The following is a 21,208-nucleotide window of genomic DNA, read 5'->3' on the forward strand; positions in this document are numbered from 1 at the left end:
TCTTGGATGTACATTTAATCGCAAGGTTAATTATTTTTGTCTATGGTGTCTTCCACTGATCCAGGAGCTGAAATCATTTTGTCCAGATTTGGTTCAATATTTACAAAGTAGTTGTAAAAGCTTAAAACTATGTTGTTCATATTGTAATTTTTATGTTTCCGTCTGATAAGTATTTAAGGTAATCCTTCTTAGCACCATATTTAGAATGCCCCATGTTGTTCTCATGTTATTTTTTTTTGTTCATCCCTAATAATTGACTGTAATATTCTTTCCTGCAAGTTCGTAAGATGCTGTTTAGTTTGTTTTAGTACTTACTGTCTGTCTCTATAGATCTTTGTGTTATGAATGTTCTATATAACGTATTTTTCTTGTTAGAAGCATTGTTCAGTACCTTTGTCATCCATGGTTGATTGTTCTTTTGCTTCTTATTAAGTTTTGTTTCCAGGGACAATGTTTGTCAAAAAGCATCTTGAAAATATTAAAACAAATTCACATCCGCATCATCTACCGTACATACTTTTCACTGTACACATTGTCCCAGCTTTGTGCTCTCAGATCATTCTTAAAGCATTCACGCTTTTTTGAATGCATATTTTTCAGTGTCTTTTTGTCATCCATGTTCCTCTTCCTGTAGTTTCCATCATAGATTGTGAAAACGTATATATGATCACTGATGCTTGGTATTAGCAAACCATTTGTAGTGTTATCATCAAAATCATTAATAAAAATGTTATCGGTAGATGTGGCACAGTGTCCTGCGAGTCTGCTTGGTCTTGTAATTTTAGGATATATGCTGTAAATTGTATCAATGGCCTTTTGCTTATTAGGATTCAAGAGGTCAATGTTGAAGTCACCACATAAAAAATTACTTTTTGACTGATCTCATTAAAGATTGCCTTAATCCAGTCCTCAAACATTTTAATATTTGACTTTGGTATTCTATATATACACCAGTGGCGGGCCGTGCGTTTCCCACCTAGGCCTTCAGTGATGTCCGACTTCAATGATTACCTCTCAAAATATAATTGATGTCACCACATGACCATTGCTGGAGAAATACTATACAGGAACACATATACGCCCTACTGCGTATTGAATCACAACAACAGTGTACGAAACGGGTTATTTTTTGCCGCATTTAAAAATCAATTAAAACGCATCAGCAATTAAAACATACACCGTAAATTTCTCTGCTTGGCTTATGCAACTTCCGGTCAATAAAGATTGATTCAAAGTACACACTTTTCAAAGATATAAAAACTGCCTTGACCACATGATGGCGACAAATACAAATGTCCATTTTCTAGACAGACAACATTCACACTCACATTCACACACTAGGGCCAATTTAGTGTTGCCAATCAACCTATCCCCAGGTGCATGTCTTTGGAGGTGGGAGGAAGCCGGAGTACCTGGAGGGAACCCACGCAGTCACGGGGAGGACATGCAAACTCCACACAGAAAGATCCCGAGGCCGGGATTGAACTCACGACTACTCAGGACCTTCGTATTGTGAGGCAGACGCACTAACCCCTCTGCCACCGTACTGCCCAAAAACAATGTTAATTAAATGACAGACATGACACACTTTAAAAACAAGAGTTTACAACTTTTAGTGATAACAGAAAAGCTACTGTCAACAACTTGCAATCTGATTGGCTATCACAACTGTCTCTCAACTCTATGTGTTCTCAAATTAATCCGCTAAAGGTCCCGATGAGTATCCAATCACAGGACGCGTAAATGTCACGTTCGATGTGAGGCCATCTAGAAGGCCTTACTGACAACAACTCGTGATCTGATTGGCTATTGCAACTGTCCATCACTGTATGTCCCCGTTCACTTAAAGTGCACGGACGCCAGCATTGTTGATTCTGAAGGTGTCTGGTAGATTTGGTACAGCATAGCAACATAAGCTAGCTGAATTCTGATTTGATACAAACAAAAACTAACAGCCCTGGAAGGAGCATAACATGACATGAAGATAATATGAATAATTTTAGATTAAGGCTGGGCGATGTATCGATATGCACGATGTATCGATATGCACGATATATCGCGGGTTTGTCTCTGTGCCATATAGAAAATGACTATATCGTGATATTCGAGTATGCGTTCTCACGCAGTTTCTTTTAGCTGCGGGCATTAAACTTCATGCTCTACTCACTCTTTCCTGTGTCTCCTTCTCACAGACAGCAAGCGCACCTTCTTACACACGTCACATACTGTCACGTCATACGTCACATACGTATACACCCTCCTTGAGCAGAGAGGTAGCAGCATGGCTAACGTTAGCTGTGATGCTAGCGGTAATACGAGCGAAAGAAGGTGCGAATCTGGTAACAAATGAAGGAAGACTTAATTCCCCCAAAAAACAGCAGAAAGTCCATCGTCTGGCGGTGGTTTGGCTTCAAGTGGGAATATGTCGAACAGACAACTGTAATTTGTCAAGTGTGGAGCGAAAGCGTTGCTATAAAAAGTAGCATTACTGCTAATATGTAGCATCATTTGAAAAGTCCCCTGCTAGTGAATGAAGAGTGCTCACTCCAATCCAATCCACTTTATTTATATAGCACATTTAAACAACAAAAATGTTTCCAAAGTGCTGTACAACAATATTAAAAACAATATTTACGTACTCCGCACGTCAACATCTCCGTTGGGTGCCACACGCCCACACCATCAAAATGCCGAGGCAAACATTTCCAGATCAACACCGTATGAAAAATGTTTTGATTTTTTTTAGTTGTGATTTCCCTCTCTGCATGAAAGTTTAAAAGTAGCATATATTAATGCAGTATGAAGAAGAATGTTTTAATGTAGACACATAGAATCATCACACTCCTGTGATTATATATATCAAGTGTTCATTCAAGGCTAAGGCAAAATATCGAGATATATATCATGTATCGCGATATGGCCTTAGAATATCGCGATATTAAAAAAAGGCCATATCGCCCAGCCCTATTTTAGATATTTAGGGAAAGTAAATTAAAAACATTTTTTATCTTTAATTATGATCATGATTTCTGGTTATGTTAGGCCAACAGAGAAGGTTTTGCTGGCCCTGACGGCACACCACTGACCCATTACCTCCCTGCTTGGCACTCAGCATCAAGGGTTGGAATTGGGGGTTAAATCACCAAAATGATTCCCGGGCGCAGCCACCGCTGCTGCCCACTGCTCCCCTCACCTCCCAGGGGGTGATCAAGGGTGATGGGTCAAATGCAGAGAATAATTTCGCCACACCTAGTGTGTGTGTGACAATCATTGGTACTTTAACTTTAACTTTATATACACAGCTGATGAATAAGGTTTTGCTTTTTACATGACTTTTCAATTGTTATATATTTTAAGATATTATCAATAGCAAATTACTTTATATTACCACTTTGTAGCTCAGGTTGTTCATTACATACACCACTATTGTATTCTCTATTCTTGTCGGTTTTGTTGATACAATTTAGTTCATATCCTTCCAAATCAAAATCTATTCCTTTTTTAGCATTGATCCATGTTTCTGAGACGGCAATCACTTTGAAGGGTTTGTTGAATTGTTCCAGAAAATGCTTCATGTGTATTTTGCATACAAGCCTCTGCTTTTGAAATGAATAATTGACAATTTGTTGCAAATAATGTTGCTATTATATTGTTCGACTGTATGATAAAAACAATTATCCCTGATGTGGGATATGTTTGGTTTTTTATCTGGATTTATATAATTCTCCAATTGTAGACTTTTATGGTCTTCTTGTTTAGTAATCCCTTGGAACATAGTAGTGTTGATGTTGAATGTGGATGCCTGTTTCCGTCAGACTTCATTATCATTGTCATTTTGGAAAAATAGAGCATTACTTTTAAACACTTTCTATCTGGCATACTTGCGTTGCTGGCATGGAAAACAGCCGCTTGAGCGCTGTTTTCCCGGCAAGTGTTAGAGCTGGTACATAATCTGCAAATGGACGTGCCGTCAAGGGCTTCAAAGGTATCAAATATGGTACCGTTTGATTTTTACGAGAATTGATGGTAGAACTTGGTCAGTACCTAGGAAAGTACCAAATTTGGTACCCACTCCAAGTAGCGAAACAGCAGAATAAGTGCTTAGTGTACTTAAACAGCAGTGTAGCTGTAACCGTGTTACTGTATGGCAAAGAGTAACCAGCTATGAACATGGAATTAGCAAGTACATTATTTAAGCTCACACAAATGAAAATGTTGAAGACAAAACATAACCTCTTTGAGACATGTAATTATTAAACCAGTTCATGAAAAAAAGATATCAAAGAATTTAAAAGCGGCTTACCTTCTACATTATGCAGAGAACTCAGTGACTCTTCACTTTTAGCAGATCTTAATGTTGCTGTATCCCCTCTTCCCCCTAGAACAATTGATTCATAAAAAAAGTATCAGCAATTTGTTACGTTTGCTCAAATATGATTACTGCATGATAGAGTAAATGCTACAAAATTAGGGGTATAGCGATACATGTATTCATTTTCAGAGTGTCTGTATGGACCCTTCAGTTTATTACATAAACGTCCCACTCCTGTATACATTTAGTAAGGGACAGGAAGTGTGCAATTTCGTTGCATCACAGCCTTTGGCTAGCAGTTATAATAGCAGGCAAATAGTGTCAAGGAGAAGCCAGTGTTTTAAAACCCTCTTACATCATTAAATTGTCTTGTATGGAAACACGTGGCCTTTTTGGTAATTTTTGTAAACAAACAAAGCAGTTTTTTTCCTAACAGTACCCAAAATGAACCAAACCAAAGGTTAGTTTTACCCTACTGGTGATGTGTTGTTGCAATCTTAATCTTGCCTAAAACCTTAAATTACTCCCTAATCTAAAATGCTAACACATTCCAAATGAAAAAAAGAAAGACACACCAGCAAGAGCCATGGCTTTCAATTCATTGGGCTCACTGGGGTTGCGATGCAGTTTGCGCTTGGACATGGATGAGGACTTTCCCAAGTTGAAAAAAGATCGCCAACTCCCCACAGGAGATTTCTTGGATTTAACAGGGGGTCTCTTCCTGTGATCAAAAACATGCAAATGTAAAATTTGGTGAGATGCAGATAATTAGCATTTTCATAGAACACCGGCATCACTCATCGTCTTCACCACTACTGATTGGTTTGGCCTTTTTTTGTGAAACACTACCATTTGACTCAAACTTAAAATTAACTAACTGCATGTTTTGGAGTAATATGAATAGGCTAGATGGAAAATTGCTCAACAACTTAAGTTTATTGCAAAATAAAAAATATATAAAAATAAAGTAAATATATATCTTAAATAAAACTATATGCTGCTTAACTTCTGGTTGGCTGTTGGTGTTGCCTGGTGGACAACAAACCGGTCAAGGTTTCCACTGGTTTTATTTTCTCTGATATGTTTTTTGACCACTACTAGCAGCATGCTGTTTAACGTCACACAATCCACCATCGTGGACATTAAAAAAAACCCAGCAGCAAACCACACAGTGCGCTTTGTAGACATAATTGTTCACCTTTTCCAGGCACATATTTTCCTTTTGCCAATCAAATTTGTTCCGTCAGAGTTTGCTATGAAGGGCGCAGAGCCATCGCTCTATCATCAAACAAAAGATTTTTTTTATTAATCACATGCGTTATTGCGTTAACAGCTCTAATTAATATTATTAATTAATTTACACCATATCTTTTACAAAACCCAAAACCAGTGAAGTTGGTACGTTGTGTAAATCGTAAATAAAAACAGAATAGAATGATTTGCAAATCCTTTTCAACTAATATTCAATTGAATAGACTGCAAAGACAAGATATTTAATGTTCGAACTGAGATTTTCTTATTACAAATAATCATAAACTTAGTATTTAATGGCAGCAACACATTGCAAAAAAGTTGGTACAGGGGCATTTTTACCACTGTGTTACATGGCCTTTCCTTTTAACAACACTCAGTAAACGTTTCGGACCTGAGGAGACCAAATTTTTAAACTTTTCAGGTGGAATTCTTTCCCATTCTTGCTTGATGTACAGCTTAAGTTGTTCAACAGTCCGGGGGTCTCCTTTGTGGCATTTTAGGCTTCATAATGCACCACACATTTTCAATGGGAGACAGGTCTGTACTACAGGCAGGCCAGTCTAGTACCCGCACTCTTTTACTATGAAGCCACGCTGATGTAACACGTGGCTTGGCATTGTCTTGCTGAAATAAGCAGGGCCGTCCATGATAACGTTCCTCGGATGGCAACATATGTTGCTCCAAAACCTGTATGTACCTTTCAGCATTAATGGTGCCTTCACAGATGTGTAAGTTACCCATGCCTTGGGCACTAATACACCCCCATACCATCACAGATGCTGGCTTTTGAACTTTGAGCCTATAACAATCCGGATGGTTCTTTTCCTCTTTGGTCCGGAGGACACAACGTCCATAGTTTCCAAAAACAATTTGAAATGGGCACTCGTCAGACCACAGAACACTTTTACACTTTGCATCAGTTCATCATAGATGAGCTCGGGCCCAGCGAAGCCGGCGGCATTTCTGGGTGTTGTTGATAAATGGCTTTGGCTTTGCATAGTAGAGTTTTAACTTGCACTTACAGATGTAGCGACAAACTGTAATTACTGACAGTGGTTTTCTGAAGTGTTCCTGAGCCCATGTGGTGATATCCTTTACACACTGATGTCGCTTTTGGATGCAGTACCGCCTGAGGGATCAAAGGTCCGTAATATCATCGCTTACGTGCATTGATTTCTCCAGATTCTCTGAACCTTTTGATGATATTACAGACCATAAATGGTGAAATCCCTAAATTCCTTGCAATAGCTCGCTGAGAAATGTTGTTCTTAAACTGTTCGATAATTTGCTCACGCATTTGTTTACAAAGTGGTGACATTCGCCCCATCCTTGTTTGTGAATTACTGAGCATTTCATGGAAGTTGCTTTTATACCCAATCATGGCACCCACCTGTTCCCAATTAGCCTGTTCACCTGTGGGATGTTCCAAATAAGTGTTTGATGAGCATTCCTCAACTTTATCAGTCTTTTTGACACTTTTTTAAAACATGTTGCAGGCATCAAATTCCAAATAAGCTAATATTTGCAAAAAATAAAGTTTTCCAGTTTGAACGTTAAATATCTTGTCTTTGCAGTCCATCCATTCATTTTCTACCGCTTGTCCCTTTCGGGGTCAGTCTATTCAATCGAATATAGGTTGAAAAGGATTTGCAAATCATTGCATTCTGTTTTTATTTACACAACGTGCAAACTTCACTGGTTTTGGGTTTTGTTCATGTTGACACAATATTTACACACAGTGGATAATTAGAAAAGTGTTGAAAGGCTAATTGGTGTAACTTGAATAAGAATGAAAAAGAACAAACTAATAACAAATGTAACATACTCAAGGGGGTTAAAGATGATTTGTTAAATAAACAAACTGGACAAAAATAATTACAGAATATAGCTTTGTGCAAAGACACAGGTAATAAAGAAGAAAAACAGGGAAAACAATAAGATTAATTAAAATAAGAATGCATAAAATAAATATAGACAATAAAATAACAGAATAAAAAGATTACCAAAAAATTAAATAGAGAAGTTTTGAATTGGCAGAAACATTGAATGATATTTATATGTAATTAGTACTGTTTGTAGTCCCACAAGTTCTTTAAATTTCAATAGTTTTGAATGTAAGAAAAAATATTTTTGTGATCCCTATATACTGCCTTATGAATGACCCCTGATGCTTTCTTCTGCAGGGTGATGAGTGGATATAGTGTTCTTTTGGAATTATTGGCCCAAATTTATGCACAGTAGTGCAAGTTAATGGCAATCATATCCCTGCACGACAATGTTTTAACATTCTCTACCTACTTATTGATAAAATGTAATATTTAGCCTGTTAAACATTATGCAATTTCGGACTATCAATCACAACAGGTTATATACCATAGCGATGGTAATATTGTGTAGTGAACTGTAATTACCTGATGTGGGCTGCAGAGGGCAGTGGCAGGCATTAAACCTAGTCTCAGTGGTAGCAAAGAAGAGGACAAGTTTGTTCAAAGACAGAAAGTCTTCCTTCTTCACATCGCCGCTGCCATTACAATACACTTAACTTCAATCTGCCAAAAAACATTTTTTTAGGTAGAAATAAAATAGAATAACATATCATTTTGTCAAAATTATGAGAGACAAGCGGTAGAAAATAGATTTTTAATCTAGTTAATTTACTGTTAACATCTGCTTACTTTCTGTTTTAACATGTGCTATCTATACTTCTGTTAAAATGTAAGAAGCACTCATTCCTTTGTTGTTTGGATACTTTAAATTAGTTTTAGATGATACTACACATTTTGGTATCAATCCAATATTAAGTAGTTACAGGATCAAACATTGGTCTTAATTACAATTATCATGTGTCCAGGGACATAAAAAAAATGACAAAAGATTTTGTAATGATAAAATATATCGATGTAATCATTGTAGTATCAACTACTGTAGATACGGCTCTTGTACTTGGTATCGTTACAGTCAAGGTATGTATAGATCCATCCATTTGTTTACATTGAGAAATGCTAGCTTGCTGTTTGTGGGTGAGCTTTTGTATCCTACGGTAGTGAAAAATGTTTAGCTATTCCTCGTCCAGCAGGGATACCACTTGTAAGAAACGTAGTGTTATTTGTCGCCATGGAGGCGAGGATTAGTGATTTAGAAGTAGCTAAAACACTCCGACTGCGGATGGACGTTAGCCGCTAGGTAGCTGTGTTTTATAGCACTACCTGTAGAGCGGTGCTTCAGTGTTTATAGCTTCATATTTATCGTTTGTTTTTAAGCCAAAATGCGTACATTCTTCCTCTTATGTCTACACACCGTCTGCTTGTAAGTACTGCGTACGTGTGCATTGCCGAACATGCACCTCTGCTCCAGCAATGTCACGACAGCGCGCCGCGATGTCCGTTAAAAATATTTTTCAGGGGCAGTATAGAATCATTTTCAATTCATTAGTACCGCGGTACTTTAAAAGTACCGGTATACCGTACAACCCTATTGTGCATGTGTGTGTGTGTATATATTATACAATATATATACAGCATATATATAGTTAAGTTAAAGTTAAAGTACCAATGTTTGTCACACACACACTAGGTGTGGTGAAATGTGTCCTCTGCATTTGACCCATCCCCTTGTTCACCCCCTGGGAGGTGAGGGGAGCAGTGGGCAACAGCGGGGCCCCGCCCGGGAATCATTTTTGGTGATTTAACCTTCAATTCCAACCCTTGATGCTGAGTGCAAGGCAGGGAGGTAATGGGTCCCATTTTCATAGTCTTTGGTATGACTCGGCCATACATATTGTATGTACTGTACTGTACTGTACTGTACACCCTACCCTGTGTGCTTATTGGAGGACATTTAGATGTTAACAGGCTGTCCAGTTTTTCACAAGTAAACACGCTGCAGGACTGGTTCTTGAGATTCAAGATATAAACAGATATAATCCAATGCTGTTTTTTTGATCTGATAATGGGATGATACCTGATATTAATATCAGATCAAGACACACCTAATATGATGCATAAAAAACGTATCTATGTTTGTTAAAACACCAATACAAGATGAAAAACAAAACAAAAAACACAAACCTCTCAGTGGGAAACTCGATGACAGTGTGGAATTTGCCCTGCAAGGCAGCAGGACCCTCACCAACTTCAATGTACTTGCTGTCTTCAGTGACAGGAGAGTTGATCTGTGCCTGAGTTCGAGCCTGAGCCTCCTCCAAACTCAGGAGTTTGGTGGAAGGTGACGAAACCAGCAGAGACTTTGGTCGTGACAATGTGTTGTGACCTGGGGATGTGATGTACATCCATTATTGGGTGCTGGGTCGTGGAAGGATTACATATGGAGGACTTCAAGGAGTCCATACCTGCTCCCTCACGTATTAGTGAGCTGAGTTTGGTGCTGAAAAGAACGTCCACATGGTTGAGAATGAATTCCACCACAACCGACTGGATTCTGACTTCCATGAAGGCCGCAGTGCCACTGAAGCATGCAGATTCAATCTGTTTGGACCTGGGAAAGCAAAAAAGAAAAGTATAAACTGGGATGTTCCAATACAATCAGTGAGAGGGTAAGTGGGGATGTTGTACTGGGGCTCTAAGCACAGGGGGGCCTCTAAGCTTTTGTAAAGTTTAAAGTGTGAAGTATTTCTGCCATTTAAATATAAAAGTTATACAAATCGACATCACACATTTTAATTTAGCCGTGAAAGTTCAATAATAAGGTTGCTTCAATCAAAGTAAGAATGTCTAAGAATACTTACACCCCCTATCAAAAATGCAAAATGGTTCGTTCCACCTGGAAAGCAGCAAAACTAACTTTAAACACAGAGGTCATTACATCCTCACAGCTTACCCTTGAGCATTCACACACAGCACCAACATTTGGAACAAGAAGGTAGTGATAGAAGAAAAGTAAAACTATCATAAATCTATATTTGTGGCAGCATAGAAGAAAGTTATGTACAAGTTTCAGTTTTGCATTTCATTGCCCATATCTGTGGTGTCTTCAAAAACCCTGGATTAAAGTTACAAACGTGTCACAAATTTTTAAAGGCAGGGGAAGACTAAATTTCCAGGAGATGCACTAATATAATATACGGTAATGATGATGATGTATTTCATGATTCGTATTATCCACTGATGATAATCTTATGTGTATGAGCTACGGTAATCTCTACACTCTGTAGTAAAGGGAACATTTATTTATAATCTATATTTAAATGAATAATGGCAGGTTATATGATTATCTAAGTTAATTCACATTCTGGCAACTTTATATTGAATTTGTTGGCTTTTTTGTGGAAAAAAACTAATCTTTTGTTTCTTCTTTTTTAAATCAAAACCACATTATTTAGGGGAGTTTATCTATATATGGTAATCCATTTTAAAAAAAGTCAAAAACCTAATTAAGGTTTTTACATGTGTTTTGAAAAGCTGGCTTCAACCAAAGCAAATATATAATTATTTTTAATGCATGTAAACATACCAAGTGTGTGTATGGGGCGGCAAACTTGGGAATAGGGTGGGATGAAGGAGCTCTTTAGAAGTATTGTGTATGGGGGCCCAGAATTAGTTGCTATGCCCGTAAATACAATTCTCAGGATCAGTAATGCGCGGGGCCAACTTTAGAGTGTTTTACCGTACTACTTTATGACAAGAACAGAGAAAAGACTGTACCTGTCTTAAATTCCCGTGTATAGCGGTGTTGTTTTAGTGCAGGAATTAAATCAATGTTTACAATGGGCACATTAATGGGCAGCTGAGGGGCACTAGAGAGAACATCAGTTGTGGATCGCAACTCAGCAGATGTGGAACCAACGTTGGTGTGGGACAAAATTGAACACTAGTGCATCGAGGTAGTCTAAAATAACTTTGCAAATATTTTCTATTCTGCTTCTTACCGTTTAACATTACTATGCTTTTCCATTAGGTTGATTCAATCAGTAGAACATAACAGATTGCAAATAAAAACTTAAATATATCTTACCAAATTTCCTAAGCTGTCTTACGTAAGAAAACATAGCGACTATGAAGCTTTTGTAATGGTGCTTTGCAATATTGATAAATAAAAATCCCAAACAAAACCAATAAAATAGACCATGTCTCTGTTAAAAAAATCTAATACAAAACCACCCACAGCCAAAACACTAAATACTATCACTTATCAAGTCATGACAAACACATTTTATAGAGAATAGTTCTAGTTTTACATGCAGATAATGTGAAATACATATAAATGATGAATGAAAATGATAAATGAACATTTAACATCACTTTTAACTTTGTACCTTTGTTCTATGCTACACGTTCTTTCTTGAATTCAATGGTGTTTCTCACCTTTACCAAACTGCTGGCACTCGCAACTTTACTTAGTACAATGGTGAATTATATAGCAGTTGTACTTAACAAAAAAAAGCCCATAGAACGAGCCACCAATACATGGGATTCTGGAATGATGAATGGGCAAATGGACCAGTTTTTTGTGCAATGTTTGGCTGCACAATAACTGAGGCGGTATACAAAAAAATGGGGAAACTTTTGGCAAAGTATTTAATCATTATGAATCATGTGAAAATTTGGACGTACAAAAATCGAGTGATAGACGGTGCCGGATAACACGAATGCTCTTCAGAATGGGTGGGCGACATTGGGAATGTTGGTATAGATATGATACCAAGTACATACAGGGCTAACATCGCCAATACTGATACCGACACTTTTGACTTGAAATGTCATTATCATTGAATAATTTTGTAAATTTGCCTCTTGTTAGTTAATTAAGAACACAGGAAAATATTTCATGCCAAAAAATGTGTTTATAACTAAATACAACAATCTAAAACAACATAACAGTATACAAATAAAACAATACATTAATTCAAGAAATTATTACAAAATAATAAAAAAATAATAAAACAATAATCTAACAAAATATAAACATTAGAAGGCAAACAAAACAATTAAAATACCACAGCTTTTTGTGAAAAAAAAACGAGCATAAGTGAGCACAAAGAGAGAGGCGCGGTGTTTGCACTGACAGACAAGAAGAAACACTGCGCTCACATTAACTTAGAAAAAGAGTTATTTGCTAGACGTATAGAAGAGAAACTGCAACAAAAGCATCCATCCCACCAGGATAGTATCGATCCGATACCAAAACAATCAATATATAGATTGATAGGCCCAGCCCTCCTCCTCAGCATTCACACAATAATCAACGTGTGTGGCTTAAATCCACATATTGTATTTCAACCATCAACACAGCCAAGATTTAAAATAATTAATAACTCTGACTCAAATTATTGATGTGTTCAACATTCTATATCAAAGATGGATATATGGTATTACTGCCTCCCAAGACTTTCATTTTTGAAGATGTGTCAACCAGTCTCTCAAGTAGCCATCACAGGACACAAGAGCACTGCTGCAGAAATCATTAAAATTAACAAGTAGTAGTAGTAGTGGTAGTAGTGGTAGTAGTAGTAGTAGAAGTAGCAGCAGTGCTGTACGCTTAGCTTTTTCACTAGTAGCACCGATGCTACTAACTGAAAAAAATTAGTAGCACATACATTTTTTTGGAGCACAGAAACAGTTTTGTAACAAATATGAAATGTCCTAAATATCACATTCATTATTTACACTCAAACAAGGTACACATGGGCACTCGATATCAACACAAAGCCATCATACTGCCTCCTGCAACACTCAACATCCCTAAACTGCGCTCGCACTGTAGCTAACACGAGTGTGGGGCTGGGCGATATGGACCAAAACTCACATCCTGATATAGTTTGGCCCATAAACTAACCTACAACTGGAAATATCCATTGACGTAACAAAATATCTCCACCATGACTTGTTTTCCAATTTTTTGGGACTGATGGGGGATCCCAAATACATAAACCAAAAAGTAAGAAAATTAAAGTTGTGTATAATAGGATCCCAACTTAAGAGGTGTTTTGAGATTTAAAAAAACAAAAAAAAAAGCCTTGGAAATGTAAGAAAAGTAAAATACAATCTCCAATCTTCTTTTTAAAAAGCAAACATTTAGCTATGCTCATATATCCAGCTAACAAAAACACAAAAAAACAAAATGTAAAATAAAGTGACCTGGTTTAAAAGGACAGTGTAAACATCAGCAGCAACATGAAAATAATTGACCTTTAACAATAATGTTTTTATAGGTAGACATCATTCATACTTGCCAACCTTGAGACCTCCGATTTCGGGAGGTGGGGGGTGGGGGGTGTGGTTAAGATATATACAAGAAATACTTGACTTTCAGTGAATTCTAGCTATATATATTTTTTTTTTATTACACATATATATATATATATATATATATATATATATATATATATAAATAAAATAAATACTTGAATTTCAGTGTTCATTTATTTACACATATACACACACATAACACTCATCTACTCATTGTTGAGTTAAGGGTTGAATTGTCCATCCTTGTTCTATTCTCTGTCACTATTTCAGAACACACACATTAAACAAATATACATTATAAAATCAATAAGAAAACGGGAGCTCTAATTTGGGAGTCTGAATTAGGATCAGAAGTTCCTATATAAACATTGAGTACTCAAGTCGCCTTTTTGTATTGATTACTGCAGCTGTGCACTGGATTCATTCACAAATACAAACTACAACTCACAAACACTTTAGAGTTAGGCTCCACCATCAGAATGTGTACTTAAACTTATAAAGATCACATGGATATTATTCAGTGAGTTGATTCACCAAAACTAACCTGTTCTACAGGAGGAAAAAGCACACAGGACGTTTCAATTGTTCACAGACTGGTCGCGCTCATCAGAATGACAAGACACTTCCGGTCTGCAGGTGATCGCATTCAATTGGGAAGAAACGCCCTACTGCCCCCTACTGACCAATGTGAATACTGATAAATGTGTAATGACAGCTCCAAAAACGAATTCAAACCACAAAATAAAATAAATAAATCAACACAAAAATGTGACACATTATGGGTGGGTCACATATGCATGTACAGTAGATGGCAGTATTGTACTGTTTAAAAGTGTCACAACATTGCTGTTTACGGCAGACGAACTGCTTTACAGTAGACGAAAACTTGACTGCTGTTGTTGTGTGTTGTTACCGCGCTGGGAGAACGTTAATGAAACTGCCTAACAATAAACCCACATAAGAAACCAAGAACTCGCCCTCGATCATTAGCTGTTTATATTGTGGGAAAGCGGACGTGTGAACAGGCTGTCAACACGTCACTCAGGTCCGCATGGAGCTGGAGGGGGCGTGGCCTCCAGCTCCGCCTGAATTTCGGGAGATTTTCGGGAGAAAATTTGTCCCGGGAGGTTTTCGGGAGAGGCGCTGAATTTCGGGAGTCTCCCGGAAAATCCGGGAGGGTTGGCAAGTAGGACATGCACACAGAGATTTTAGCCAGGAACACCAACCTGCCAACTGCGTCATGATGCTGTGTGACAGGCTGTGTTCTGAAAATTACTTTTCAAAAAGTCATTCATTAAAGTTAGTCATTACTTTACCAAAAAAGTAATTGATTTATTAACAGAATTACTCTTTAAATTCATAATCAAATATCTGGCATTATGCAGCTGAGATAAGTTTCATATGGATGGATATATTTGAGAGCAGTGTGTGCGTCTTGAGTGTGTGCCTTTTAAAAGGCGGTGCCTGTTGCCTAGTGACGTGTGACATCAGTAAGTCTCAGTGTCACAGGCAGGCATTATTGAGCTGTTTTCTTTAGCGTAGCAGGCTAGCAGCGGCAGTTTGTCAGCTTGTTTGAGTCTTTCACTGGTTTGTGTTACCTCTGCTTAATAAATAGATTGAATGTTCTTCCATGGCTGTATGTTCTTGTCAACAAACGCAATATTATTTGAATGGCAGTTTGTCATTTCAATCATTGATTTGTTGTTCAATATTCCCTCTGACCCTCGTAGTTACGAGCACACAGTGCAGTTTGTGTCAAGTGGTGGTAAAAATATGTTGTCTTTTACCGCCAGTTCCTTTAAATAAGTTATAGTTTCATCCGTGTTTGAGCTCAGAGGAGCAGCCGCGCTCCCTTCTGTGCATGGCGCAGGAGGGGGGCCACACAGCTCTCAGCGCGAGTGATCACCACTTCCGCATCAATACCAGTCCAATTTTTCATTGGTTATCGCCCGGCGATTAAATTTGTCACACCGTACAGCACTGAGTTGTAGTCGTAGAAGTAGTATCTTACCTCAGCAGGTTGGGGGCCCAAACAATGGCCAGGTTCTTGCTGTGCATGTTGGTGATGTAACTGAATGCTGCCAAATGGGAAAGATGTCTCATGAGGAACTCGAGGGTTCTAGAAGATACAAATGAATGTTGAATGGTTACTACAACCATGTACAGACAAATCAAATGTACATTACACATTTCTGTTGGCATTACTCATCTAGATGTAACAGAAATTGACAAAAAATAGTGAAACTTAGAAAAAATCTGAAAAAAATTAAACCAATTACTGAGTCTCTGTAGCCTGTCAATACCCCGAAACCATCCATCCATCCATTTTCTACCGCTTATTCCCTTCAGGGTCGCGGGGGGTGCTGGAGCCTATCTCAGCTACAATCGGGCGGAAGGCGGGGTACACCCTGGACAAGTCGCCACCTCATCGCAGGTCCAACACAGATAGACAGAAAACATTCACACTCTCATTCACACACTAGGGCCAATTTTAGTGTTGCCAATCAACCTATCCCCTGGTGCATATTTTTGGAAGTGGGAGGAAGCCGGAGCACCCGGAGAGAATCCACGCAGTCACGGGGAGAACATGCAAACTCCACACAGAAAGATCCCGAGCCCGGGATTGAACCCAAGACTACTCAGGACCTTCGTATTGTGAGGCAGACGCACTAACCCCTCTTCCACCGTGCTACCCCATACCCCGAAACATCAAACTTAAATTTCCCTGAAAATTGTCTTCATAAACTTTAATGTTTAAAAAGTTGCAAAATTGACCAAAAAAACAAAAAAAAAACATTTAAAATAGCAGTGCTATCTAACAAAAAAAAAAAAAAAAAAAAAAAAAGATTAACAACACTTTTGATTAATCACGTTTAATTGCAGTAAATCACGGGTCTCCAACTTTTTTTTGCACCAGGGACCGGTGTAATGCAGGCATTTTTTGACGGACCGGCCTTCTACGTGTGGCAAAAAAATTCAGCAAAATTAAGTGCATGAAAAATACAACTCACCATAACACTGAAATAGTTGGAACCCTGGCTTTTTTCCTTTTGCTAAGCTAGTTTTTTGTATCTGATGCGTTATACGTGATACGTCATCATCAAGGACAAGAGCATAGATTTACAATAAAACTAGAAATACTTCCCATTAGTTCCAATTGATTTCTATTGAATTTTATTTCTATGGATTTACATTTCTAGTCTAACAGCTATGTTTTCATATTTTGTTCAATATTTCATACATATATACAATGATGTATGCTTTTTTGGTGCAATTTTCTGTGTAAACGCATCTGTTAATGCTAAGTACTTATGCAATAGGGCTATGTGTAATAATACCAGCACTTTAACTTACTGGGCCAAGGGAGATGTGTCTTTTCCTCCTTCAACACACTTATTATAATAAGCAACAATTTAGCACACAGTAGCACTATTCCATCTGCCTTACTCACTTTGACTACTATGGTGACTTTATTCTTTATCTGTACTGAGCTGAGGTCATGCAATAAACTACTGTTTTGTATATGCCATCATTTTATTTTATTTTTCTCATTATATTATCTGAGTCTGTGTATTCAATAGTACTGTTTGGGTCTGATATTTGTGCTGTCTAACGTAACTTTTTATGGACCTTGTTGTATATACCATCAACCTGACAGTGACTACACATAGAAAAAAGCCTTTGTCTACAATCTGGCATATTTACATTTGATATATTAATGTGCATTGTCTCATGTAACAAATGTATAATGAATATATAAAATGGCGACTTCCTATGAGCAGTTTTATTATACATCTATGACCAAGCTTTTTAGTGTGTTTAGAGCAGGTCATTTCACTGGCGAACCAAGGGCCACATCCGCCATGCCAAAGCGTTTGATTTGGCCTGCCGAACATCATCAAAATAGGTTTTATGAAATCATTCAAACTAGGGTTGCTCATGTATGCAGTACACACGCACTCCGCAGGGGGCAAGAGCGAGACAGATGCGTCAGAGCCATTTGTAGAGAGTATGGCCAACACGGTTTCAAAGTTGGCCTCAAAATGGCGCCCTGTCATGTGAGAGGCTTTTGACCAATCAGAGAGAGTTTGACCAGAGGATCTCCTAAATGATTGGTCAAAACCCCTCACGTGACAACAGGGCAACTTTGAAACCGAGTTGGCCATACTCTCTCTATACACGGCTCTGATATGTGTTGCAATGAAGCAGCAGCGGAGTGAGAAGAATAGCACTATACATATAAATATATATATATATATACATATATATATATATATATATATATACATATATACATACATATAAATATATATATATATATATATATATATATATATATACATACATACACACACACACATATACATATATATATATGAGCAAACCCAAATTTACCTGTGTTATAGGTGCTATCGAAAAAATACATAATACATTTTTAATTAAACTTTTTAAATGAGGGTAAAAAAAACTGCTTTCTTCTTATCAGTTTGTTCACTGGAAAAAGCTAAGAGTTGCCAAACAGGAAACTAATGGCAGAATAAGGTCTTCTTTTTTTTCCACAGTGTAAGCGCGTGAGGTGAGCCCACTTCTCTGACGTTCATTACAGCAAAATCTGATGACTAGCATGTACAGGTATTGTTTGCTAAGTAGGTCAATCTTCCAGCTGTACTCATTATCCATGTCATCTACTACTCTCTGTCGCCATCAAGTGGGTTTATGTGGCAACTACAGTTTTCAATTGCATTTTCTGTCATCTTCTACTCAATGGTCATGCACTTCCCATCCCAGGGAGGCTGTGTCGCTACCCTGACCTGTAATGTGGTGGAGGAAGTTGCTGGATGACATCATGGATTTTGATGAGCCGTTCTTCATCTGTTGCTGCTGACACAGCCTCCTGTAGAGTGAAAAGACACCCGAAATGGTATCATGTGGTGACACAGAAAATAAAAAGTAAATAACAAGAGGCATTTTACCTCATCAAGTGGAAAAAGTATCACCCAACAAATACAGAGATGAGTGTGGTGTATAAGTAAAAATAAAAGGTGTGTGTTGATTGCAACATCGTAGGTGTCATATTTGTTGAAGATAGTTAATGAAGTCATATGATGTAAAATAACTTTCACTTAGACCTGGGGAGAGTCCTAAAGGGGACCTACACTTTCACCTACACTATCTATATATAATTATTATGAGCGGCAAGACCACCCTTTTTTTTTTTTAGTATTCTAAAGATGATAAAATACGCTTGTAATATGCGGCTGATGGGAGTCACCATTGTAGCCTTCAAAGCCGTCTAAAACAAATTCAAAACCCTCCATCCATGTTTTATATATACACTGCAAGTATATATATTATTTAATGTAGCAACAGACACATTCATAACAAACTATGTAATATGAACAATGTTTACAGTATTTTTGTCATTTTAAGCAATACCGGAATTTATTTCCTAAGTGCATACATTTCCGTTTCCATAGCAGCATATTTCCGACTTCCAGCAACAAATGTGTGATCCGATCCCGGCAACAAACGGTTGTGTGTTCATGTGTTCTAATCTTGGCAGACTTGGTTGGTTTATACATTATGCCCCATATAGAGCTCCTGCCAATGATCTGTTCATAATGAGTACTTTTCTTAAACTACATGATATAATCCAATAGAGTAGCCTTCAAGTTATGTTTATGGCCTCACAAAGGGCTCTACCTGCAAATATACAGTCTGTTTTCACTCAGGGATGGTCCACATGAACTCAGGGGTGTCCTGAAATTCAAACATAACATTGTAAATTCCACGTTCAAGGCTCAAATGTTATCTATAGCGGGGGTGAAACTGTTGGACAATATGAGCGGAGAAATGAAACTGTTTTCTAGCCTGAGAGTGTTCAACTTTGCGGTAAAAAATGTGTTGGACGGCGTGGCGCAGTGGGAGAATGGCCGTGCGCGACCCGAGGGTCCCTGGTTCAATCCCCACCTAGTACCAACCTCGTCATGTCCGTTGTGTTCTGAGCAAGACACTTCACCCTTGCTCTTGATGGGTGCTGGTTAGCGCCTTGCATGGCAGCTCCCTCCATCAGTGTGTGAATGTGTGTGTGAATGGGTAAATGTGGAAGTAGTGTCAAAGCGCTTTGAGTACCTTGAAGGTAGAAAAGCGCTATACAAGTACAACCCATTAATCATTTATCATTTATTTGTTGGGAAACTATCAAAAACATGACTATTTGTTTTGGACTATCTCAACTTTGGGACACAGGTGCAACAGAACTCACTGTGGAATAAGGGAGATAACACACCAGACAAGGCTTCAGAAGACGAAAGATACCCAGGCAAGATGGAGCTAATCTCATGGTCACTCAATGCTATTATATCCATATTGGTGTATGTATACTTACTTGTCATTATCATCCATTATCATATGTTATACTTGTTCTGAAATTGTCATGTATCCATCAAATCTGCTGTTGAAATTTGGACTATACAACCAACATATACAACCAACATATAAGTTGATTGTAAATTAGGGGCGGGACATGGATAAGCATTCTTGCTTTTTTCCCGTATCCCTTTTTGGTGGGTGCCGTTGCATGTTTGTCAAATTACAAAGAGTGATGAAGTGTTGCTATATATGTCTGTCTGCCGGAATAAATAAATCCATTCATTTATTCCTTCATTGGTAACAAACAACAAAGGTGACTATTTTTAGACAAATGAGGATTCACAACCTTATATTTTTGAACCTGGAAATACGGAGAATGAACTACACAGGTATAGAAGCAAGCACAAAGAGAGTGACACGTTGTAGCACATGGCATTTTAGAGAGTGAGGTCGGCAAGACTTGACGGAGTAAATGTGGAACTTGGAGCCAATCTGTGTCGACATAAATGGCGTGCTTACCCAAAATCAACTGGAAAAAACTTCCCTGGCCAGCTGGACCAAATGAAAAACTGTCCATCGAGTGAGTCACTATAATATTGTTAATGATACATGCAGCACGTCATGCTTGTTATTACAACTACAGTACATACACTGTCGAAATAGCTGTGTACAAACAAAAAATTAAATGTGGGCTCATACTTTACTAATACTGTAATATGATTGTTCATGTTTTTCAGTACAGATTGGTTGGCTGCTGACAGACGTTAGCGATGAGTTATTACGCTAGAAAAACAGTTCCTGAGTGTCCGCTCTTATAATAACAACTACAGTTTGGTTATTACAAGTCAGGTCGGGCTTATATCGCCACGGGTAAGATGTACCCCCGTGCTACCTGCTGCATTCGGGCAGATGGGGCTTGTAAACCTGGTAAGGCAGCCCATCTAGGAAAAGGAAATCTCTAATCTCAAAACCACCGCTGCCTTGTGGTCAACCTACTCGAGGGTAAGGCTAAGGGAGTAAACCCCCGACAGAAAATCAGGAGCCGGAGTCCCGAAAGCGGTTTGAC

The 21,208-nt window shown here is 38.0% G+C and overlaps 1 protein-coding gene across 5 annotated transcripts in view; it reads right to left on the minus strand.

Annotated features, from left to right (window-relative positions):
• The window catches only part of arhgap32b (Rho GTPase activating protein 32b), a 286,393-nt gene that overhangs the window by 12,455 nt on the left and 252,730 nt on the right, over nt 1-21,208 (minus strand). For all 5 annotated transcript variants that reach the window (XM_061963231.2, XM_061963230.2, XM_061963229.2 and 2 more), the window contains 6 exons: nt 18,582-18,664; nt 15,782-15,889; nt 9,915-10,060; nt 9,634-9,835; nt 4,888-5,033; nt 4,304-4,378 (listed from right to left, as the gene is read on the minus strand). In XM_061963231.2, the coding sequence (XP_061819215.1) occupies nt 4,304-4,378; nt 4,888-5,033; nt 9,634-9,835; nt 9,915-10,060; nt 15,782-15,889; nt 18,582-18,664 (760 nt within the window). The remainder of the gene's footprint in view (nt 1-4,303; nt 4,379-4,887; nt 5,034-9,633; nt 9,836-9,914; nt 10,061-15,781; nt 15,890-18,581; nt 18,665-21,208) is intronic.

The sequence above is a fragment of the Nerophis lumbriciformis genome, linkage group LG09 (assembly GCF_033978685.3).
Source record: "Nerophis lumbriciformis linkage group LG09, RoL_Nlum_v2.1, whole genome shotgun sequence".
NCBI lineage: Eukaryota > Metazoa > Chordata > Actinopteri > Syngnathiformes > Syngnathidae > Nerophis > Nerophis lumbriciformis.